This window comes from Antechinus flavipes, chromosome 1 (assembly GCF_016432865.1).
Source record: "Antechinus flavipes isolate AdamAnt ecotype Samford, QLD, Australia chromosome 1, AdamAnt_v2, whole genome shotgun sequence".
In the NCBI taxonomy this organism is placed as follows: Eukaryota; Metazoa; Chordata; class Mammalia; order Dasyuromorphia; family Dasyuridae; genus Antechinus; species Antechinus flavipes.
Window position 1 is genome coordinate 155,264,650 of NC_067398.1, and position 24,740 is coordinate 155,289,389.

A 24,740-nucleotide genomic window follows, 5' to 3' on the forward strand; every position below is an offset into this window, starting at 1 on the left:
ACAGCAACTACTTTCAAGTTCCAGACCTCTTCCTCTTCATCATTTACTTAGACTGCTATAATAGCTTCCTAACTTGTGTCCTTGCTTCTAGGCTCTTCTTTCCAATGCATCTTCTACAAAAGCTATCAAAATAATCTTGCCAAGGCACAAGTCTGATCATGTCACTTCTCTGTTCAACAATTATTTATTTAGTGCCTCTCTACTGCTACTAAGATAAAATACGGTTAAAACTGAAATTTAAGGCCTTCAACTCTCTTACCAATTTTCTAGTTATATTTCACAATATTCTCCTACATTTCAGCTAAACTAGAATATTATTTCTTCTCTTACCCTAATATATGATATTCTCTATGCACTTATATAAGCCACTCCCCAGGGATGTCTGGAATGTATTCTATAAGGATAGCTCAAAATCTTCAAGGCTTCATTCTAGGAAGATTTCCCCAATTGTTAGTTTTTTCTTCATCTTTTATTTCCCTCATCTTATATTTGCATATGCACATATGTAAATGAAATAAAAAACTTTCTGGGTTGGGGCTGTTCTATTTTTGTTTTTGTATGGCTAGTGATTAGTAGGTGTTAATAATATAATTAATATATTTCTTGAATTCAAATTAAATTGTTGTCTTGGCATTCTAAAATTTTACCATTTCTCATCTCCTTTTTCTATTTTGACTACTGTAAATAGGAATAATTCTCCTCTCCCAAAAAAGTGCTGAAGGGAGTTAATTGCAAGAAAGAGCAGTTTTTTCAATAGGTAGCTGTTTCTGTTAGGCTTGGTTCTTTGTCATCAAGTAAACATAGGAAGTAGAATGCGCTGATAGGATAAGATTCAAACAGATGCATATGCTAGTGCCAGATACAGAGAAATATTTTAGAAATAGCTCAGAGTTCATATTTCTAATTAAATGAATGATATGAATTTTAAAATAAATAGTGGTAAGTTCATGGGTGATAGAGATTATACTTATCTCTGTATCAATGTTTTTTTTTTTTTTTTTCATTTAATTGCTGATAGTTTAGGCAGAGGTTTTAGTTTCTAGTTTTAAAACATTATTTTTATTTTTAAATATGTTTTCATTCTTCCATGTAAAAGAAGAATTTTACAAAATGCCCTATCCTTTTTGGGTTGTTATCAAAGTCTAATTACCTTTTTTCCCTAAAAATTACAAGAATAAGAAATTCTGCATTGCAGTTGATTTACTTATACTCAAAATGAATCAACACATTTGAAAAACTATATAAAATCTGGAAGATTAAAAATTGATTTTTCATCTAAGTATACACTATCCAATTTCTAAATAACATCATAATCTATTCCCAAAATCATTTTTTCAGAATAAAGTTACTGTTAAGAGCAAGTACATTTTATTGCAAGGAACAGTGAATATATTTTAAGGCTTCTACTTTTTTACATTCTTCTGGAAAATTTGTGAATATCTTGACAAGTGTAAAGCTGAAGGGGATAACTTTTACATGCTGTTCTCAGTACACATTCTCCATCTGTCTGCTGTGAGATGGTTTCCTGAGTAAAACTGTCTTGGGGGAAGGGGCAGGGAAAGAGGCATTTTTCAGATAATAACACCAAATAAGATCTGAAACTACATGAAAAACAGTAGCATTTTTCTGCAGAATGTTACCTGCTAACTTTTAAAGGTACCGATATGAGCCAAGCAAATTAACACTGTTGTAGAAAGAGCACTGGATTGGAAATTCAATTAGAGAGTTAGATTTGTTGCTCTCTAACACACTGCATCTTTAAGATTCTATGAATCCAGCAAGGGACCACAAATCCAAACTAGGAATAAGAGAAATTGGAATTCCAGAAACATTTTCTGGCTAATTAAAAAATTCAATATAAATTGGCATTTATTCCACTTTTCTCGCTGCTTAATGTACATATGAAAAATGCTAATAATTTTCCAAGAAAACAAAACCTTTTAAGAATTAAAGTGTTTCTTTCTCAAATAAGCAAACTACATATTACAGGGTAAGATAGTAGTGATGTCTGAAATAATATAATACTCTTAATAGAAAAAGATGGTTAATTTTTCAATTTTATCAAAACACAAAAAAAATCTTGCTTATTTGGTCTGTCTTGGACAGGAGACTTTTAGTTATTTTTTATCCTGATTGTCCTTCCTCCTTACTTACTCTACTCTTGCCCCCTTTCAAATTCTCCTTTAAAATTCAATTCAAAAGTTACTTCTCCTATGAATCTGCCCCTTGACTCTCACATTGCACTTTGTGCTACAATTCTCTAATACATGTATCATATATTATTGATATCTGCATACAGGTATACTTAGTAAATATTTAATGTACAATGCATATATTTAATAAGTGAATGTTATTAGTTTAAAACATATAATTTGAACCATACAAACAAAGATTTCCTCTTGAAGAGGAGAATCTATTTTAATAAAAGTAATTATTTGCAATTATTGTACTGACTGTTAGTACTTATATAAACAGGCCTCTATGATCCCTGGTAACACCTACAAAAGACTTGTTCATTTTAGTAGCCTGACTTCCTACAATGTTACATTATTAATGTAAACCACTAATCTCAATCTAGCTTCAGAATATTAAAAACTTAATTAGGTTTTGTTATGTCACTGCAAATAACATCTATGATTAAGCTAAAAATAAAATTAGCTTCTTTTATTTGAAATATGATTTAACAAAGTGACAACATATTTTTTCAAGAGACATATGAGATAGAATGCAGTATCATTAAAAGAATGCTCTTTATACTTCTATAGTTATATTTCTATAGACCAGGAAAATCACATTTTTATCTATAATCCAAGAAGAAGAAGAAGAAAAAACAACCACAATATAGTGACCTGAAAACATACAAAAAAATTAAGTTTACGGAGTTCAAGAACTCCTATGTGCAGAAATAACAAGTAGGAGAGTTCTTTCTGGCTGGATGGCACTTGGGAAACAGGACAGAAATTCAATGACTCCAAACTGATTACTAATGCAACACAACCTTTATCTAATAGTATTTTCCTATTTACATTTTATATGGTTATAAATACTGAAATACCACAATTCCAGAAGAATTAAAAAGACAAGTCAAAGAACAATGAGGAGTATAGAAACATTAAAGATATATATGATTAGAAAATGATGTGGATTAGCCATGTACAGAGAATGAGAATGACATAATCGCAAACTGGGTACATCTTCTATGAAGGATTTACAGTTCATAAATTTAGAGCTAAAAAAGACCTAAGGAGGTTAAGCTAAAAGAGCCCTAAGGAGGTCATCATTAAAAACAATCTTCTCATTTTATAGTCAATGAAACTGAGACACAGAAGAGTTAAGTGATCTGCCCAAGGTTTGATGGAGCTGCAATCTATTATGGTAGAGACAAGTACACTATTAATTTAGTGATATACTAAAGTAGGCAAATTTTGTAATCAAGAAAAAAATTGAAAAGATCTTAGTGTACTGATCTAAGAATTAAGCCTTATCAGCTATTTTATGCACAAAAGATGGAAAAGGTGGAAAAGAAATTATATTCTGGGGAATGTCACATGTAAGAAAACATCTTATTGCTTGTTTTGATTCTCAAGATAGTAGGCAAGCTGACAATAAAGGAGAGAAAGTTTGTTATCCTATTTCCCACTCTCACTTCTTCAATAATAAATACTTTGACCAAAGTATTTATCCCTAATGTCTAGAGTATAAGAGAATTTTCTTCTGTGTTAGAAAGTTAAAAAGTACTGGTATATACCAATAACTAAAGAACATCAAATATCTGTCCTTGAATTAGAATAATTAAAAAATGTCTACTTTGGAAATATAACTAAGATTAGCATTCTTTAATTATTTTTGCGTAATATATCAATTATCTATTGGAAACATTTACGCAAAAAACTTATAAAGAACGCTAATGAATTTTATGTAAAAAAAATTCATTTAAAATTACACCTACCCACAAATATATGCAGTTCACAATGACCTAAGTTTCTTGTGATTCTGGACTACTAGAATACACATCTACTATGCCCAGGCTTTAAAGGTAGAGAGAGATCAAGTCTTTTCCCAGTGTCTAGTACCATTGCCTAAAACACATACTTAAATTATTGTCAAGTGAATGAACAAAAGTAATATAAAAAGAACTCTCATATCCATCCACCAAAGCATAAAACTAGTTTGTGCAATGTGCGAACTTACTTAAAAGGTAAGGAAAAATCAAGAAAGAAGAACAAAGTTAAGTCCTTTAGAAAACCCTAAATTTGTCATTTCTATTTTGAGTCTTTCTTCTTCTTGTTGCTTTTCATCCTATTTTTCCTGGCAAGCAAAGATGGAAGAGGATACAATTCCAAGAATCTTAGTTAAGAATTGGGGCAAGTTCAAAACTATATGAAAATTAAATTTAAGTCCACAACAGGCCAAGGAATAAAATTATATAATGAATTTTTTTTCCTGATTGCCTGGTATTTTTAAAGTTTAACTGAATATGGAACATGTACATATGCTTCTAAATTTGGATGCTTAAAATTTTCCTCCATGCTGATAGTTATTTTCCAACAATACTAACTTAAATAGTTTTATTTCATTTAAATGTTATTTGGCAAAGGACATGTTAGATACATCCTATTTATCCTAAATCTAGTTTTGTCACATCGTACCCTTAGTATGACTCACTTTCTCAGAAATTTTGCTGAGTCACCGAAAAAAAAAAAAAAAAACTTCTAAATCCTTTGATAAAAAGATAAGTGACTTTATAAATCATTACAAAAAATACTTAAAGCTACTTAAGTTACTTTAAACTTCTTTCATGTTTAAAAGATAAAATTCAAGCTCAATGAATAAAAAATGGACTAAGGAATTAATTACTTTGAATTCTACTCTGTGTTGTTTATGAAACAAAATTATAAGACAAAGGATTTTCTAGTTCAATAGCTAATAAAAATTGTAAAATATGATATTATAAGGTACAAAAGACTTTAAGAAATATCAAAAAATAATACAACTAACTTGTTATAGAATAGTTGATTTTTCTTATGTGAAAATTTTTTCTAATACATTATTAAAAACTTAATAGACATAGTTACTAAACACTATATGTAAGGCATTTTGTTCAAAAAAGGTAATTAAGTAAATTTCCAAAAGACAAAATTGAAATCTGTATCCATGTTACCTCATCTTTGGCCACTGGAAGTGTTATTTCTCTAGGTTCTGAAAATGGTGCTTCTCGAAAGGGTGGAACGGATCTGACTAAATCTGGTACGTAATATGAATGCAACAATGGTAGAGTAACTGATCCCGGTGCTGAATATCTTCTTTCATCTGATAAAGGCACTGTTTGGTTAGCTACAGTTGATTCATGGTGGGGTGAATGAAACCGCTGTCGTTTAATATCAAGGGGAACATTTTGTTCATTGCTTAATCTCCTGTTTTAAAAAAAAAAAAGTTTTTTTTCTGATTTAAGATTCACTATGTTAATATTCAATAATAAATTGCTCAAAAACAATTTAAAAAGTAACCCAGGTGCGATACTTTCAACACAGCAATATGAAGTCAAATCCCAAATGGGAAATATAAGACACTTTTATTTGCAATAGAGAATGGCACTATTCCATAGCTTAAAGGCAATAAATATTATTATTAAACATAAGGAAAGTAACAAAATATGGAGGAAAACACAATTATACAAAACTATAGGCGTTAACTAATAACCTTAAAAAAGTGCCAGCCATGACTTTTTGAAAATCTGATATATTCCCCAATCAAAACATACTTTCATAATAAAATTAGTGCTTTATCATAAAGTGAATATGTGTATATCTCTCTCTATAGATATATTCATTCTCATAGAAAAATCTGATAAAATTTAAGGGCTTTAAAAAATCTTTTATTATAAAAGCCATTCAATATATAGAAGGCTTTCTGTTTAAGTTTACAGTAAACTTTTCATTTATAACTATATATGTGTTAATCAACTTGTTATATTAACAATTATTCCTTAATTTCAAGGAATCAAACATATTTGAGTAATATGCCGACCAACCAGAAACATTTAATTTAGAAATAAGATAAAATTCACAAAATTACTTTAGAGAGAGAAGATTTATGACTAAAATTTCAGTATATTTATTATTGTTTTATCTCTTTAAAAAAATCACTTTCTATTTCTAGTCTCCCAAGTTACTTGAATTAAAGTCATTAACTTGTATTGTGATCTTCAAGTGGACATAGTCTTTCTGAAGCCTCATTTTTTTTATTTGCACAACAAAGGGATTAAACTAAGCAGTCTCTAGAATTTATTTCACAAATGGAAGAAATATTAAAATTCTCAAGTGTACCATCATTACAATACTATCATCCTTTCAAAAATGGGAGAAAATTCTTATGTCCACAAAAATTATAATAAACCAAGGAATTAGGACTAAACTTAAGCATCAGGGATTAGTAGTTAAAGTGTGATGTCCAAAATGAAAAAAAGCAGCATGATATAGTGGCAAAACATTGGACCAATTGAGCCTGGTTTTAGTTCTAGCTATGTAAACAGTTCATTGTAAAACCTCCATCAAAACCAATTTCTCTGGGCTTCAGTTTTCTTATTTATAAGCTGTGGGATGGGAGGCATGTGGAACTAAAGAATGTCTAAGGTCAAAGCCCTTCCTCTCAAAACAAAAATTCTAAGTTTTCTAAGCCAAGTCATAGAATTATGTATAAGATACTATTCTTTCTATATGCTGTCCATTTGCCATTCTAGGCCAGTACTTCAAACTTAGTGTTTTCTCTAGTACACCACAGGGTCTCCCCTAGTCTAGTCTAAACCATTATGGAAATTGATCCCCAACTCACTGACAAACTCAGAAAATAACCAGAAATATCACTATCATAACTAGTTTGTTAATTTTCAAAATAATTATTTTTAAAAGTACTTACTTTCTTCCTCGGAATACTGGAGAAGTTGATGTTTGTATTGGACTTCCATTTCCATAAGATAATGACTGTGCTGGGATAGGTGAAAGGTTCCCACTTAAGAGAGTTCTTGGTAGACTACTAAGGGGGGGAAAAAAAGAATATTCATAGGATAATGGTTAATGGCATATTCTTTTTAAAGAAAAAGAAAATTCCGAACAAGAGATCCTCCAAAGAAGAAACAAACCTGTTTATAGCTTAACAAGTCTCAAACTCAGACAGGCTGTCAAAGGTCATCTAGTACAATCTATAATAAAAATGAACACAAATCTTCTACAACATACTCAACAAGTGATCTTACAGTCTTGGCTAAAGTTCTCTAATGAGAAGGGATTCATTATCTCCTAAAGTAGGCCTTTAACTTTAGATAATTCTAATAGAAGTTTTTCCTTTTATCTAATCTAAATTTAGTTCTTTGTAATACTACCCACAGCTCCTGAAACAATAATCCCTCTTCCCTGTTAAATCTCTTCAAACATCTGAAGATAAGGGCTCAAGTCTTTCTTCTTTAGATTAAACATGTCCAGTGCCCTCAAAGAAGCTTCATATGATCTCAACCCCAGACTGCCTTGTTCTAGATTTTTCTAGCTTTATCAACTGACTTTCCGAAAATGTAGCACCCAGAATTGAACCCAAGATTTGGTCGCAACAGGGCACAATAAAGGAAATACTTTTTAGCAATTCCATAGCCCCAAAAGATTTTGTCAAAATTCAAAAAGCCATTATACTTACTCTACATTTTGACAGCTGAACTGGGCATCTATAATCTGCTGGTGAGAAAGAGTCGGGGACAAGTTGAGGGGAAGTTTGAAGAAATTATTGGGCTGCTGATACTTTGGATGAAAGGGTGGACGACCCAAGTTCGAGGAATTTGGGAACATGCTCTTGTTCACTATAAGTGAACATGGAATTTGGTACCTAAAAAAAAAAAAAAAAAAAATTACAATTTTTTCTTCTGTCCATTAGTCAATTAAAAAAAAATCTTTACATAATATGCAAGTCTTTCAGTATATAGGACTGATTGTCAATTTTAAAATACTGATAGCTAAACTAAACATCTAGTATCTTACAAATATAATTTGTATAAGATACTTTGGTTATTATTGGGTCTTCATTTTAATTTACCAAGTTATAAAAAAAGAGGAGATAGTTCACAGATGTAATAAGAGAAAGGGAAAACATAAATAATCACTGTGCTATCCACAGAATATTAAAAAAAAAAAACCCACAAAGGAATATCTCCAGCATACTAAGCAAATCCTTAGTGAAAGATTTAACAATAATATGGACAGAAATAATACATATGAATTGTAGCTATGATCTGTACCATTTTAGGGAATCTGAGATCAGAAATCTACTTAAGTATTAAGTATTAAATACTGAGTTAAATGAATTACATATCAAATGATAAACATTTGAATTTTTATAATATAGTCACTACCTCAATAGAGTATATTTGGAAAAACCAAGTTTTTTATCAAGTAAAATCTAGGATCAAGAAAAAAATTCAACTGAAATATAAACATTTTACCTTTATTCAGTCTATTTTATTTATAAATATATCCCTAATATACATTATCTCATGCACATAGCATATCTCATACTATGCACACAATCTTATAGAATTAATAAAAACAGGAGTAATTTAGTACAATGATACCCAAATATTGAGTTGTGAAAATGAGAAGTTCCTCTAAATAATATATACAAACTCTTTTCTTTTTTCTCAATACCATAATATATAGTTATGTATCAGGTATAGCTCAAGATTCACAACACAATACAGGATGCTACAGATATACTACAATGCCTTAACACTATCATGTCCTAGTTACTCAAACAACCTCCATTGCAGAAATGAAGCATCAGGACAGATATCCCAAGAAAGGAAATCAGCTACCTAGCTTAGTCAAGTGAAATAAAGCTTTGAGGCCTGACTTAACTTAATAACCAGGATTCAGTACGGTCAGCTCTTCTGCCTCAGCAAAGAATGGACAGATAATACAAATTAGAAGAAATTCCAAAAGATTGACTACAAATACACCTTCCAACTCCTTTGCCAGTCATTGTTATCTGGCTCAGTACTGAACTTGTGTATGTCCTACACAATGAAACTTTTGGTCTATATAATATGTGTTGATGGGAAACAATCAAATAGAGTTCAGCATAATGAATGATACCCTTACAGCCAATTCTGCTGCAACATGTATTCCATACTATATAGAAATACTTTTAGATTTGAATTGATAGCTTTATAAATGAATTTCTATCAACTAAAACTCCATTCATTTTAGTATAGTTTCATTTTTTTCTTCTGAACCTATCAGCCATTACAAGATATTCTAAAGTTTTATATAGATCTAAAGCAAATCCTGTATCACAGGATTTGCAACTGGATGGGATCTCAACATTAGCATTAGTATTGAGGTGAAGCTGGTAAGACTGCAGGTTAGAATCTCAAATAGGCCTCCTCCCACTATAATGATCCTGGTCCCAAGACATCACTCACCACTAACTCTTGCCCTAATAGCTAGGCAGTATCAAGGACTGGACTCTATATACCATTTCTCCATCTGCTCACTTTTTCTTAGGAACTGAATAATCAAAATCATCTTTAGCTTTTTTCTTATGGGGTGATTATTTTCTCCACAATTTCACTTTTAAAAGACTAAATGTAGGATTCTTAGGCCCAAGCTGCCTTTTCTGATCATCCCTTGCTCCTGTGTCCATGTTCGACCGCATCCCTATATAGGGTCCCTACCCTATCCTCCTCTATCTTTCCACTATAGCCTCTGAACAGCCTATTGTTTAAAAATTATACTTCATATTAGACACATACACTCACTTTCCCACAGAAATAACTTTCTAGATTTTATTTATTTATTCTCCCCTCCCTGACACTCCATAAAAGATAAGTTTCTCAAGGTTAAGAAGTTTTGCTTAATGCCTGGCATAGTAAGCACTTAATAAATGCTTAATGAATGGAAATAAATTTTAGTACAATTCTCTCCATTGGAGAGATGAGTCAAAGAAGGTGAATATAAGTCCTCTGACTGTAAATTCAGTGTTCTTCCCTGTGTACCACATACCTGACTCAAATTTCAACTTACCTCTTAATCCAGACCAGGAGTTCAAAGCTGAAAAGGGTTCAAAAGATATTCTGTTACTGAAGTAACATCAAAAGAACTAATTACCCAGTCAATCAATGACAAGCCCAAGTATAAGAAAATTCCCAGAGGGCTGACTGACTCCATAGCCACTATTTCATTCTAATGAAGGTGTACTATTAATGTAGTCCCTATTCCAAACCCCCAGAAAATCCCGAGATATCAGTTTCTCCAAACCTGAGAATATAAACTTGCTACTCTTCTAGCAAGCTAAAAACCAAAATAGGCTTTGTGAAATAGATACAGTATCATGCCCAGGATATAATCACTAGTATTAAAGCCAGTTTACAAGTAACTTTAGGAAAGGCATCCCTAGCTATAACTAGAGCTTAAACAACACCAAGTCAAAGCATGAACCCCGCCAAGTCCTTTTTTTAAAAACATTTAAGAAAAGTGATTTTAGGGAAAAGCAAAATGGCAAGTGAACATTTAAAACCAAAATCATAAGAATTAGTTTTTGTTTTGTTTAAAGACATATTTGAAAAATGTAGTTTCACAAAACACTAAGTGCAAGAACAGTACATTGGGATTTTAAGTTTCGGTTTCCTTTATTCAGCTAAGTAAAAAAGAACTCTGTGGTCACTTTATATTCAATTTATTTGGATTATTCAATTCATTTCAAATTTATTTATACTCAATACTCCCCAAAACAAAGAAAAGGTTTGAAGAGGTGGGAGAAAGAGAATAATTAAGGAACCAAAACAATCATCAAATACAAGTGTCACCCCTTCCGGCCAAGGGGCCAAAAGATAAAGAGTCTTCACATCAGGGTAGGACAGGAATCTAATTTCCAGAGCTCATCTAAGTGGGAGGAACGAATAAGTAATTTAATTAAGTGTTGCCCCATCCAACGAGACACACAAAATAGTTGGATTAATTTTTGCATGGACACAGACTCACAAACACAACCTGCAAGCTCCCTAATCTCCCGCAATTTCAGAAATGCAATTCTCAAAACCAAGTACTTCAGAGCCTCAACCCTTCAAGTCCTGCGGCTCGGAGTCGCTTTCTAAACCCGCTGGAGGAGGTAGAGGAGAAGCCTGGGCGACAAACCAGACTTGGGGCTTGGGGAGGGGAAAGCTGAGGTAGAAAGTCCAGGGGCCGGAGGAGCCTGTGAGACAGACCCGGGAAGTCGGGAGGCCGGACCCGAGCCCGCAGCCCGCCCTGCCCTACTCGGACACTCACAGCAGTCTTCGGGAAAGTGAATAGTCACCGGCACAAGCCGCCCCGGGACCCTTGGAGGTCGGAGTAGAGACGACGGTGGCAGGGGGGGCCGCTGCGGCTGCGACGAGCGGGGTCCCGGGTCCACCCGGGGCAGCTGGGCCGAGGCTCCAGCCCTTACGGTTCGTCCGTACTGCCGGGGGCCGGAAGAGCTTCGATTCTCCTTGCTCCAAGATGAAACGAGGGACGAGAGAAAAGAGGTGGAAAAGGACAAAGTGGGAGCTACACAAAAGGAAGGGGCGGAGGGCGGAGGAGCGGTCGAGGTAAAGCTGAGCTGTGAACGCCGGGGACGGGAACTGGCCTTGTCAGACACACCCGGAAGCCGGCGGCGACCCGGAAGGGAACGCTCAGAAAAAAGGGAACACCCGGAAAGGACCGGGAGGTCGCGCGCCTGTTCCCGGCTCCGCAGCCAAGTTCGGCGACAATCTGCGCATGTGAAGGAGGAGCAGCACCTACAGGAGGCTGGTTTGGGATCGCTCACGGTTCTTTGAGCCTTCTGCGGCTGCGCGGAAGCTGAGCCCGGGTCCGGGGAAGAAACTGGGGCTGACGGTAGGGGAGGGGATTGACTGCAGACGTTGACTTTCTTAGCACCCCGAGGTGACAGTTTTTGCACCCAGCCTTGCTTCTGGTTGCCGCGAAACCGGGATTTTAAAGGACTTATTCTTTCCTGGAAGATTTGGAGAGGCTCTCCGACTTCCATCTCCATGGACACTGCCGCCCCTGCCTTTGAGTTGGAGCGTCACCAAAGAGTCTTTGTGCCCTACGCCCGGCCTTTGGAGGCCCCAGCAGCTGTCCGGAGCACGGGTCCCCCCCCTCCCCCCCCCCACCCCACCTATTCTATATAACCGCAGTTTTTACGGGTGACTGGTAATTTGGGTGTTAATTTATTTTCCCTTGCCTTGAAACTGCCATTCCTCTTACTTGATATGACTTCCTTACTTCTGGTGACTAGGAATCCAAACACTTTTTCCTCTCTTGTTGCTGGGAAAGTGATCTCTGAGAAGAGAGATGGAGGAGGAGAGGGATATTAATCCGCTCAGTTATCCAAGGATGCAAGGCGGTATATCCTCTTTCCCTTAAAAAAATAAAATAAAACATTTGCCAGGCACTCTGCTAAGTGATGGGGATACAAAAAAGGGCAAAAGGTAGTCTCGGCCTTCTAAGAGCTTTGCATTCTTAATTCTTTAAAAGAGTGATGCTTACATGAACTGATGCTAAGTGAAATGAGCAGAACTAGGAGATCGTTATATACCTCAACAACGATACTGTTTGAGGATGTATTCTGATGGAAGTGGATCTCTTCGATAAAGAGAGCCTTAATTGATCAAAGATGGACAGAAGCAGCTACACCCAAAGAAGGAACACTGGGAAACGAATGTGAACTATCTGCATCTTTGTTTTTCTTCCCCGGTTATTTATACCTTCTGAATCCAATTCTCCCTGTGCAACAAGAGAACTGGTCGGTTCTGCAAACATATATTGTATCTAGGATATACTGCAACATATTTAACATATATACGACTGCTTGCCATCTGGGGGAGGTGGTGGAGGGAGGGAGGGGAAAAATCGGAACTGAAGTGAGTGTGCAAGGGATAATGTTGTAAAAAATTACCCTAGCATGGGTTCTGTCAATAAAAAGTTATTAAATTAAAAAATAAATAAATAAAAGAGTGACTGTAGATAGATGGGGGGGAAAGGTGGTTCCAGGATTTACCAGTGGAAGGCTCAATTCAGTACTTGATGGATTTTGAGATCAAGTGACCACTACAGGAGACCTTCCTTGATTTCCACCCCCACTCTATCAATTGCTAATATATACTGACAGCCCCCCCTTCCCCCATATGCATGCACACGCACACACAAATTATCTTGTATTTACTTTGCATAGGCTGTTTTTTATATAAAGGCATACAGGATTGTTTTCCCAATAGAATGTAACCTTCTTCAGACCAGGGACTTTTTAGTTTTTGTCTTTGTATTGTAAATACCCAACATAGTGCATAGCTCATAATAATATGCTTGTTGATTGATTAAAGGAAGGAATTGAGCATTTAAAAGCATACTGTTGAGCCAAGCACAGTGCTAGGGATTCAAAGAAAGACATCCCCCCCCCAAAAAAAAAAAAAAAAAAACTTAGTCTCCTCTATCAGGGAACTCACACTCTAATAAAAGAGATAAAACTATGTACAAACAAAATATGTACAGGGTAAATTGGAAATAAATCTCAGAGGGAAGACACTAAAATTAAGGATTAGGAAAGGCTTCTTCAAGGGGCTCTAGTGGAGGCATGAAGGGAGGCTATAGGGCAGAGATATGAAGAGGGAGAGTGTCCAAGCATGGGAAATAGCCAGTTTAAATGGCCTTGTTGGAGTTAGGGGAGCAATCTGTGCTGTGTCTGAAAGAATTCAGAACTCGGGCCAGCTCCAAATCAAACGAAGGTATTTAATGAGATTTATGGACTCAATTGGCTAAACTTCTTTGCTAGTAGTCTAGCAAAGCAAGGCAAGGATTTTTATAAAGTAAATGGTGCTCATTTGGAATTATGCTCAAAAAGTTGTCAAACTGCATACCCTTTAATCCAGCAGTGTTACTACTGGGGTTATATTCCAAAAAGATATTAAAAGGGAAAGGGACCAATATGTGCAAAAATGTTTGTGGCAGCCCTTTTTGTAGTGGCTAAAAATTGGAAATTGAATGGATACCCATCAATTAAGAGAATGGCTGGGTAAAATGAATGTTATGGAGTATTATTGTTCTGTAAGAAGTGACCAGCAGGATGAATACAGAAAGGCTTGGAGAGACTTACATGAACTGATGCTGAGTGAAATGAGTAGAACCAGGAGATCATTATACAATTCACCAACAATACTGTATGAGGATGTATTCTGATGGAAGTGGATATCTTCGACAAAGAGAAGATCTAAGTCAGTTCCAATTGATCAGTGATAGAATCAGCTACATGCAGAGAAGAAACACTGGGAAATGAATGTGGGCTACTTGCAACTTTTTCTTCCCAGGTTATTTTTACCTTCTGAATCCTATTTTTCTTGTGCAACAAGAGAACTATATGGATCTGCACACATATTGTATCTAGGATATAGTTTAACATGTATAAGACTGCTTGCCATCTAGGGGAGGAGGTGGAGGGAGGGAAGGGAAAAGTTGGAACAGAAGTGAGTGCAAGGGACAATGTTGTAAAAATTACCCATGCATATGTTCTGTCAATAAAAAACTATAATTAAAAAAATAATAAAATAAAGTAAATGGTGCTCATTATTACAAGTTATGTAGATTTTGAGATTAGAGAGAAAGTTTGCTAACATGGGGAAGTCCCAAAGCCTTGGAATCCTGCTTTTGTTACCAGAATGCATACAGAAAAACCCACTCTGGGGGGTATTAATTATGGTAATGATATCATAATGAGGCTGCTTGCACTATGAGCTCACCAAAAGGACAGCAAAGGATAATGGGCTCCCAGTTAGGGAAAATCACTTATGTGGTTCAACATCTTGTTCAGTATTCTTTTGATACTATTTTTTAATTGGCTGTTATGTTTAGACTAAATGATATTGTCACAGAACATAATGACCCACTTGTTCCTCTATTGAGACCCATGATTAAGGATTTCTGTAAGGTTTGGGGTTGGGGCAATGATTGAGTTTGGGGCAGAACAATGATTCCATCAGTCTAAGTTGAAAGATGGAGTGTCTTGCATGAGGAACATCAAGGAAGCTAGCTTGTATCAGTGGACTTCAAGGATAAATGGAGGAAAGATGTAACAAAACTGAAAAGATATAAAGGGACCATATTATACAGGGCTTTTAAAAAAACATGGTTTTCTGTTTGGCCCTGGAGGAAATAAGGGACCATGGAGTTGATTAAATAGGGGGTGATGTGTCAGAGCTGAGTTGGGCAGTCAAGAGCATTAAGGGCCTACTATGTGCCAGGCACTGTACTAAGCACTGGTAGAGAAAAGGCAAAAGGCAGTTCCTGCTCTAACCTCAGTCTAATGGGGCGTGAAAGCAATTATGTACAAATAAGATACATCAGGGACTTGAAGGAAGACAGGAAGTAGAAATGAGGGAGAACATTCTGGATATAAGGGAAGACTGGTAAAAATGCCCAAAGCTTTCTTGTTCAAGGAATAGGAAGGAGGCTGGTGTCCTTGGATCAAAGAATTTGTAGTGTTATGCCCAGTTGTCTTTTATTGTCCTGACTCAGTTTCCCTAATTATCCTGACCTAGTCCTGCCTTGTTCTGATTCAATTTATAATTGTCTGCTCAATCCTGCAACACCACCCCTCCCTCTTTATCAGAATATTGGATATGGATAAAAGATCTTATGTTTTAGAATATCAGAACGCCTCTTCCCATCTCCAGCGTTCCTCCCCCCATTAAGTCATCTCATCTCCGGTGGCTCACCCCACTCTTGTCAGAGTCCTATTCCCTCTCTCAGCATCCTGACTCTGCCCCTGCCTCAGTCTACCCCCTGAGTCTGAACCATGTGTACATAGGTAACTGAGAACTTACCTTCTTGGAGACAATAGTCTCATTCAGCCCTGGGACGAAACTATGGATGCATTTGGTCCCAGTAAATCTCTCCCTTTTAAATAAATTATTAAATACTCTTTAATCTCTGTCTTGCCTCAGTTTCTCCAGCATTACAGTAGAAGGAAGAAGGGTATAAGGTAGTAGAAGTCTAGAAAAGGAGGAAGAGAAGGTTAGGAAGGACTCTGAATGCCAAACAGGATTTTATATTTAATTTTGGAGGTGATGAAGAACAACTGAAGTTTATTGAGTAGGGGAGTTACATGGTCAGATCTTTATTTTAGGAAGATCACTTTAGCAGCTCAGTAGAGAATGAATGGGAATAAGGAGATATTTTTGTAACTAGGAGACCATTAAAAGGCTATTGCAATAATCCAATTATGAGGTAAGGAGAACCTTGACCAGGGTTTGTGTCAATGTCTGAGGAGACTAGGAAATATGTCCAAGAGATGTTACAAAGATAGAATCTATGTCACTAACCAAATTGGGTATGGGGTATGAAAGAAAGGAGTCAGAAAGGAGTCGAGGTTTCTACAAACTGGCTTACAAACCTAGGTGACTGGAAGAATCATAGTGTACTTGACAGTAACAGGGACTTTTAAAAGAAGAGCAATTTTGGACGAAAGATAAGTTTGACTGCACATGTATAACATCAAATTGCCTTCTCAATAAGGGGGGAGGGAAAAGAGAACTCAAAAATTTTTTTAAATTAAAAATATTTTTATATGCAACTGGAAATGTAAAAAAAAATAAAAGAAGAAAATGAGATAAATTTTGGACATTTTGAGTTTAAGATATCTATAGGACATCCATTTTGAGATGTCTAATAGGCAGTTGAAGATATTATTCTGATGGTTACACTATAAAGGCTAAGTGTTCTTTGTCCTTTATTCTAGAGGAATGTTCATTCATTCCATAATAATATCAGGAATTGATGCCATGACATGCAAGAGAGTTGAATTTGAGTAAGGGAGGGCTATGCAAGGTCACTTGCCTCACTTTCTCCTCCTGAACAATGTATGTCCAGTGACCAGATATACATGGTCCTGGATGCAGTGGGAGAGAGACTTTTTAAGCTATAGTCTTTAACAAGTTTCAATTTGACTGAGGCAACTGGCCATTCAGTGACTATGTAAGAAATGAGACAAAGAATGATCTTAAAGACCCTTTGGATTTCTGGCCAAAACAACAGTTGCTAATCCTGGATTAAAACAAAGACTAAGTGAGCTTGACTGGGATCTTTGTTGGCCAATTATTAAGAGCCAAAGTGATCTGGGTTTAAGGAATGGTCTTTAGGAAAGAAAAGATAGAAGGAAGGAGACCAGGAAAGAACCTTAGGATACTCAAGCATAACCTGGATGAAGATCAAGTAAAAGAAAATTAGAGAGAGCATAAGCAGATAATAATCAAACATGGAGAGAATATTATCACAGAAAATCTAAAGAGAAAAAAGTATAAAGAATATGATTGACCGTAGTAAAGACTACAGAGAAGTCAAGTTTGAGAATTGATAAAATCTCATTAGATTTGGCAATTATGGAATCGTTGATAGTTTTGGAGAGAGCAGTTTCTTTTTTTATTATTAAAGCTTTATATTTTCAAAACATGTATGGATAATTTTCAGTCACACTCCCAAAACCTTGTATTCCAAATTGTTCCCCTCCCCCCCCAAATGACAAGTAATCCAATATATGTTAAACATGTGCAGTTTTTCTGTACATAGTTCCACAATTAACATGCTATACAAGAAAAATCAGATAAAAAAGAAAACAAATGAGAAAGTTCCCACGGTCCTTTCTCTGGTTGTAGAAGGCTCTCATCACAAAACCATGGGAACTGGCCTGAATCATCTCATTCTTGAAAAGAACCACGTCCATCAGAATTTATCATCACATAATCTTGCTGTTACCGTGTACAATGTTGTCTTGTTTCTACTCACTTCACTTAGCATTAGCTCATCTAAGTCTCTCCAGGTCTCTCTGAAATCATCCTGCTGATTGTTTCTTATAGAACAGTAATATTCCATAACATTCATATACTATATTCTTATTCAGCCATTCTCCAACTGACGGGCATTCACTCAATGTCCAATTTCTTGCCATTACAAAGAGGACTGCCACAAATATTTTTGCACATGTGAGTCCTTTCTCCTCTCTGATTTCTTTGAGATACAAGCCCAGTAGAAACACTACTGGATGAAAGGGTATACACAATTTGATAATCCTTTGGGCATAGTTGCAAATGAGCAGTTTCTTTTTTATGGTATGAACTATTCCCTCACTTAGTACTTGCAAGGATCCACCCTCCCTATTATTGTAATAGTTTCTTTTCAAACTAGGGCTAAGATAATGTTAGATGTCTAGTCATCTGGACAGTTAACATCCAGTGTTGTTCCTGATTCTTTTGATGTCCAGAGAAAACACTGTAAACTCTGGTTCTATGAAACTGTTAAAATTAATCAATAACACTCTCCTTTAACTCCAAGCCCTCAGCCAGAAATCTCAGTTGAGCAGATGTGACAGTTTTAAAACTCTTCCAGGATCATTCCCATTTATCCCCTCCCCTAACATTGTATTCAAAGCAATAATACAGGCCATTTAGCAGTTTAATTGCTTGAGATTTATCATATTTTCCACTTTGTGAAACATAGTGAAATTTTAAATATACACGAGTAAAAACCTGGAGTCATCAGGTCCAAAGTTAATGTAGTCACCTCTTGAGAGGCTGGGGAGGAGGAAAGAAAAAAATACCAGATTATAGCAACTGTGCAGATTGTATCCCAAATATAAGCTATGTATTGGGAGTCCCAACTGCTGGAAAATTCCTGTCCATTTCTTATGACAGCAGCTCCCCCATTTTCACCTTCCCAACTCCTCTCACTTCTTCAGTTTCTGGCTCCATAAGTTCAGAAGGTGAAAAAGGAGACAGCTTCTGTCAGTAGATTCCTGTCTCTTGAATCATTCTCAGAGAATTGCTCAAAAGCCTTTATGGCTTAAAAGAACAAAGACCTTTCTCCTCATAAAGTGATAATTTTCTACTATTTCAGAATTTAAGGTTTTCACATCTGTTCTATTATATTCTATCTGCCAAGCTTTCTGTCCCATTGTCTTTTCTTGAACTGAAAGAAGTCTCAGATCAGATGAGAATTCCTAACCAGATGGCTACTTTAATCTTCCCCAGAAAAATGCAAAGTAGATCTTAAAACTAGCAAGGACACCCACAAGGTAGTTTGCTGAGAAAGAAAAAGAGACTTAAATACCAATCATGTGAACATATTATTCAAGCTATAAGCAAGCTCTCTTGCAAAATGACATTAAGCTGTGCCTTCAAGTTTGCAGAAAATAGAATTATAATTTCACATAAATTAATGAGAAATGTTTTCGGTTCCATCTAGAAGCAAAAATTACATTTGCCTCTGTATTTAATGCTCTGTAGTATCAAAAAACCTCTACCAAAAATGGTATTCTATGTTATGAAATATTATTGTTCTGTAAGAAATGACCAACATGATGATTTCAGAGAGGCTTGAAGAGACTTACATGAACTGATGCTGAGTGAAATGAGCATAACCAGGAAATCATTATACACGGCAACAACAAGACTTATACAATGATCAATTCTGATGGACGTGGCCCTTTTCAACAATGAGTTGATTCAAACCAGTTCCATTGTCCAGTAATGAAGAGAGCCATCTATACCCAGAGAGAGGACTATGGCAACTGAGTGTGGACCACAACATAGCATTTTCATTATTCCTATTATTGTTTGCTTGCATTTTTGTTTTCCTTCTCAGGTTTTTTTTTTTATTTCTTTCTAGATCCTATTTTTCTTGTGCAACAAAACATATAATTTAACATATTTAACATGTATTGGACTATTTGTTATCTAGAGGAGGAGGTGAGGGGAAGGAGGGGAAAATTTGGAATAGAAGGTTTTGCAAGGGTTAGTGTTGAACAAATTACCCATGCATATGTTTTGTAAATAGATATAATAATAATAATAAAGAAAAAATAAACAAAAATGGTATTCTAATCAACGTACAATAACAAAAAAGACTGGGAATTACATCTCTTTTACATTAATTTCCAGTAATATTTAGTTAATATTCCCATGGAAATACATTTCATTTACTAAAGACTCATCAAAGTTCATATTTTGTGGGATTTATATTTCATATTTTCCTGAGAATTTTCTTTTCTATCAAGGAAGCTACAGGCATTTATTGTGGCGTTTGTAATAGTCCTCCTACAAACCACTAGAGGTAAAAATACAAAAGCAAAATAGTCCCTGCCCTCAATGAGCATATATTCTAACTGGGCAAATAATATGCAAAAATAGGTTTTAGTAGCAAAGGGGATCTAGACCAGAGCTTCTTAAAGTTTTTACATTTATGACCCCTTTTTGACAGAAATGTTTACACAAACCCCCTCTTGAATCTGAGCAGAGGTGTTTAGCACAATGTAACATAAGCAAGGGCTGCCAAAAGCATTTCATATTCATTACTCATTTGATTTTGAATTAATTTTTGGTTGTTTTGTTCAGAAACGTTTTACTGCTGTCAAATTTTTCATGACCCTCCCTCCTTCATTTATGCAATTCTATATGGGGTCACCACCCACAGTTTAAGATGCTTTAATCTAGACTGGCTTCATGCAGAAGGGTGTCCTTGATTTGGGTCTTAAGGGAAACCGGTGATTTTAAGAGTTGGAGGTGAGAACTAAATTCCTGGCATGAAGAGATTGCCAGTGCAAAGATAGGGGGACAAAGATAATAAGCAGACCAATTTGAATGTTCTACAGATTATGCAGAGGGTAGTATTACAAAAAAAAAAATATTCCCACAGAGTTCTTGGGATAAATAGCTGCTATATTATCATTTACAGAGATTTCAGAGGTTAAAACCTAGATTTAAATATGTTTAAGCACAAATTCAGAGTTCAGAAAAATAACAATTTTGATTAGGGTTCTAACATTCAATTATGTCAGAGAGAGAAAAAATTTTTGCTCATTTCCTATATCAAAAAGGAGGCAATCACACATATCCTCCAAGGCGGTAAAATTTTAAAAAGAATTCTTATAGTTTAGTCATGTCTTATTCTTACATGTCTTACTTAGCTAGTAAGTGTCTGATACCAGATTTGGATTCACAGTCTTCCTGACTCCAGGCCTAGCCCTCTAGCTGCTATAATCACCTAGATGCTCCAAAGCAGACTTAGTCTGATGCTATATAAACTAGGGCAAATTACCTTTTACTACATTTAGAGAGACTAATTGAAAGGAGAGAATTACCTGTCAGAAGATGGTCACAGGTTTGGATCCTGTTGGAATCCTTGCATAATAAAGCAAATCAAGTTATTTTGAAAAACCTAGCTTCTCTTTTGGTTTCTTATCTCAGGAAGAATCTTCAGTAAGTTTTAACATCCTGGAGCAGTGAGGTGGCACAGTGGATAGAGCACCACCCTTGAATTCAGGAGGATCTGAGTTCAAATTTGATCTGAGACACTTAACACTAGCTGTGTGACCTTGGGGCAAGTCTTTGCCTCAGCAAAGAGGAAAAAAAATTTTTTTTAACATTCCATGGACAGGCTTCAGACATTTAAATAACAAACAAGAAACGTGACATTTAAATAACAAACAAGAAACGAATCCCAAATTATAAAGACTAACAAAAAGAAGTAACAAATTCTTGTGATAATAGTATCATCAGGCACTGACCAGTTAGGTCTCAGACCTGGGAGCATGCTCAAGAGATTCACATGGCTGTTTGGTAATTTTGCTTCTGGAAGTTCATGATGACTTGGAATGAAGGTCTCAACTCTTTATTGCTGAGGACATGTGTAGTCTGCACTCCCTGTTGGCAACACAGTGGATGCTTTGAGAACCTGTTTCAGAAAAGCAAAATGGAGGACTGTTCTAAAATGTGTGCAAGAATTTTGGAATTGTTTCCTAGTGCCTTATTACTTACCTTTTACTTGGCTGCTGATCTACTCCTAAAGGGACATACAAAAGGTGCTAATCCAGTCAACTTGAGCCTCCTCTCTTGTGATAGTGATTTTTTTAAACCTGGAGTTTGTAATTTGGGAGTATGTCACCTATCAGCAGTTTGAAAGCAATTTGGAAGTCAAATAACTAAAAAGAAATTAGCATGTCAAGGGAGACTACCCAATGATAACAGTTCTTTTCTATTGTACAGATTCAGTTTATATACCTTTTCAGACCCATTTAGACTACAAATCCAATCAACACCATTCTGTGACAGGTAAGTTAAGCTTACCAACCAATGAAGTGTTAGGTTCATATATTTGGAAGATATTTTGAAGGATAATTTGAAAAAAAGTAAAAACTTTGCTCCTCAACTAGAATTATTTGAAGTAGATGAGGAATCTTTGCAACATATCCATTAAAATGGAGATTGTTAGTCACACACACTATTTCTATAATATTGTTCCATTCCTCCATGAGCAAGGAAATGTAGAGGGCCAGAACTCTAGAAAAAGTATACTTGAAACAAGGATACTTACAACAAGGTGTTAACTCAGTGGAATTGATGAGATGATGGTTCTCTAGTTTACATATACTTAGTACTTAGCATGGTGATGTAATGGTTTTTTAGTTGACACATAATCAGTATGCTGTAATGATGTAATTACAATAAGGTATTTAAAGGCTGAGAGGACTGGAAATGACCAGCCTCTTGGTGGCTTTCCTGCCTCCTCTACTAAGATCAAAGCTAGTCCTGAGATTCTCCAGAGAGCTAGTCCTGACACTACAAGGAAAGGACTCCAAGTTGAGATAAGAAAGCACAAGCAGTCTATTTTTTTTTTCACTTGAGCTCAAATGAGTGAGAACACTATGAAACTATTTTTCAGTCTTTGTTGTATTTCATTCTTTCTTGCTCTTAAGTGAACGAGTGTTGGAATTGGAATGAATTAAGTTTTGTCCTTGTGAGCTTTGAAAGGTTGGAGGAGCTAGGAACTGGACTCCACATGTCTGTTGGCATCTAAGTCCAGGAGGAGAGAATAGCCCTAAGGTGTGATCTATGAAATTCAACAGAAAATTGTTTTTGCAGCTGACACATCTTGTCCTACAAATAGGGATACAATTCATCCATCAGCTATGCCATAGTACAAATAAAAGTGAACTTGAACAAATGTGTCCTCCCAGAGGAGAGAAGGATAAAGAGAAGAGTATATCCAAATTCAATGGGATGATTTTATATTTGACTCTTGCTATATAAATAAAATATCCCCATGAAACATAATTTATATTAATTGCTAATCAATGATTTTGAGAAGCTATTAATTGATTAAATGATATTAGATAGTAGTCACTTATGATTGATTTAGAGGCATACACATCAGAATGGGGGTTGAGCTGATAGCCTTAGAAAGAATCACCTTAACCCTTTGAGTTTGCCCCCTTGAACCTTGAGGGGAAAATGTAGCCACCTCCAAGGAATTGCCAATGAGAGTTGGGATAAAGACTAGAGTTTATATAGGCCACAGGTAGAAAGACAGGATGACAACAGTTGATGAACTTTAAATAAGAGTCTGAACTTGATCCTATTGTAGTTTATTGAGTGTAGGTGGATGTGTGTCAGTGTGTATGCATGTGTATGTAGAGGAATAAGATAAGACAGATGATGATGTCGGATTTGCATTTTAAGAAAATCATTTTAGCAACTGTGTGTATAACTAGTTGGAGTGGAGAAAGACTTGAGATAGAATGACCAGTTAGGAAGCCTTAGTACTAAGCTACTAAGCAAAAAATAATGAGGTCCTGAAGTCACTGAGTGACTCGAGAAGAATTATATGGAAATGATAATAATTCATTGGCTATCTGGGATGAGTGAGAGTAAGGAATCAAAGAAGACTGTGATTATAAATCTGGATGACTGGAAGGATGGTGGTGACCTAAATAGAAATGAAGGAGATTGGAGAAAGGGGTGACTTTAGAGGGAAAGATAAAGTTCTGCTTGAGGCATACTGAGGTTTTGATAGGAACTAGGGGCTTGACTTGTGATTACACTGATAAAGGGAACTTCCAGATAAAGAAACTTTTTTTCTACCATTGTGGGCCAGCACTTTCTCTATAACTCTCATAGTTTCAAAGAGTTTCCAAGAGCACTAAGTTAAGTATCTTGCCCAACAAGTTTATGTCAGAGGTGATACTTGAACCCAGGACTTACTGATTTCCAAGCCAGCTTTCTAGCCCCTATATAACACTCGTTTAACCCAGTACTGTTTTGGCCTGTTTAGTTCATTTAACATGCAGGCACCCTTGAGGGACCTTTGGAACATGCCCAGATTACCTGATGTGAAGGCCTTTGCATCCACCTACTACATAGGTGGAAGGAGCCTCCTTTGATTGATTGACTTTCTGAGTCTTTAAAAGTGAAGAAACTGGAGAAATCACTCTTTTTGCCACCACAATGTCCTGCTGTGTTCAGAGGGTAGAGATTACAATTCATTGACAACACAGGTGCTGTGAACCACACTGGTAAGGACTTCCTTCTGCTCTCCTTTTACTTCTGTTCTGAGAAATTATCTGGAGGTATTTGTTTCTATTCTATGATGTTTGTCTACCTCCGTGGCAGGATTGGAGGTAATCCTCATGGGACCTAGGAGTTTAAGTTATGACAATCTTGAACCAGAATTGCAAGCAGTGTGGTACAGCCAGCTTCCCCCGCATGGAAACCCTGAGAAGCCAGAGTGCCTGGGATATGAGCTTAATGGGGAATCTGAACTTGGCCTTGGTATTATGTTGTGTGGGAACGGAGTTAAGGTAATAAAGGTAATAAACATATAAACTAAATTTTTATATCTGTAATTATACCTTCTGAAGTTAGCATTTCT

At 35.8% G+C, this 24,740-nt stretch overlaps 1 protein-coding gene across 5 annotated transcripts in view; it reads right to left on the minus strand.

Annotated features, from left to right (window-relative positions):
- Positions 1–21,767, minus strand: part of TENT2 (terminal nucleotidyltransferase 2) — a 71,813-nt gene extending 50,046 nt beyond the window's left edge. For all 5 annotated transcript variants that reach the window (XM_051991789.1, XM_051991803.1, XM_051991797.1 and 2 more), the window contains exons 1-4: positions 21,601–21,767; positions 7,684–7,869; positions 6,916–7,032; positions 5,162–5,414 (exon numbers count right to left, since the gene is read on the minus strand). In XM_051991789.1, the coding sequence (XP_051847749.1) occupies positions 5,162–5,414; positions 6,916–7,032; positions 7,684–7,869; positions 21,601–21,626 (582 nt within the window). In that variant the 5' untranslated portion in view covers positions 21,627–21,767. The remainder of the gene's footprint in view (positions 1–5,161; positions 5,415–6,915; positions 7,033–7,683; positions 7,870–21,600) is intronic.
- Positions 21,768–24,740: the final 2,973 nt, after the last annotated feature.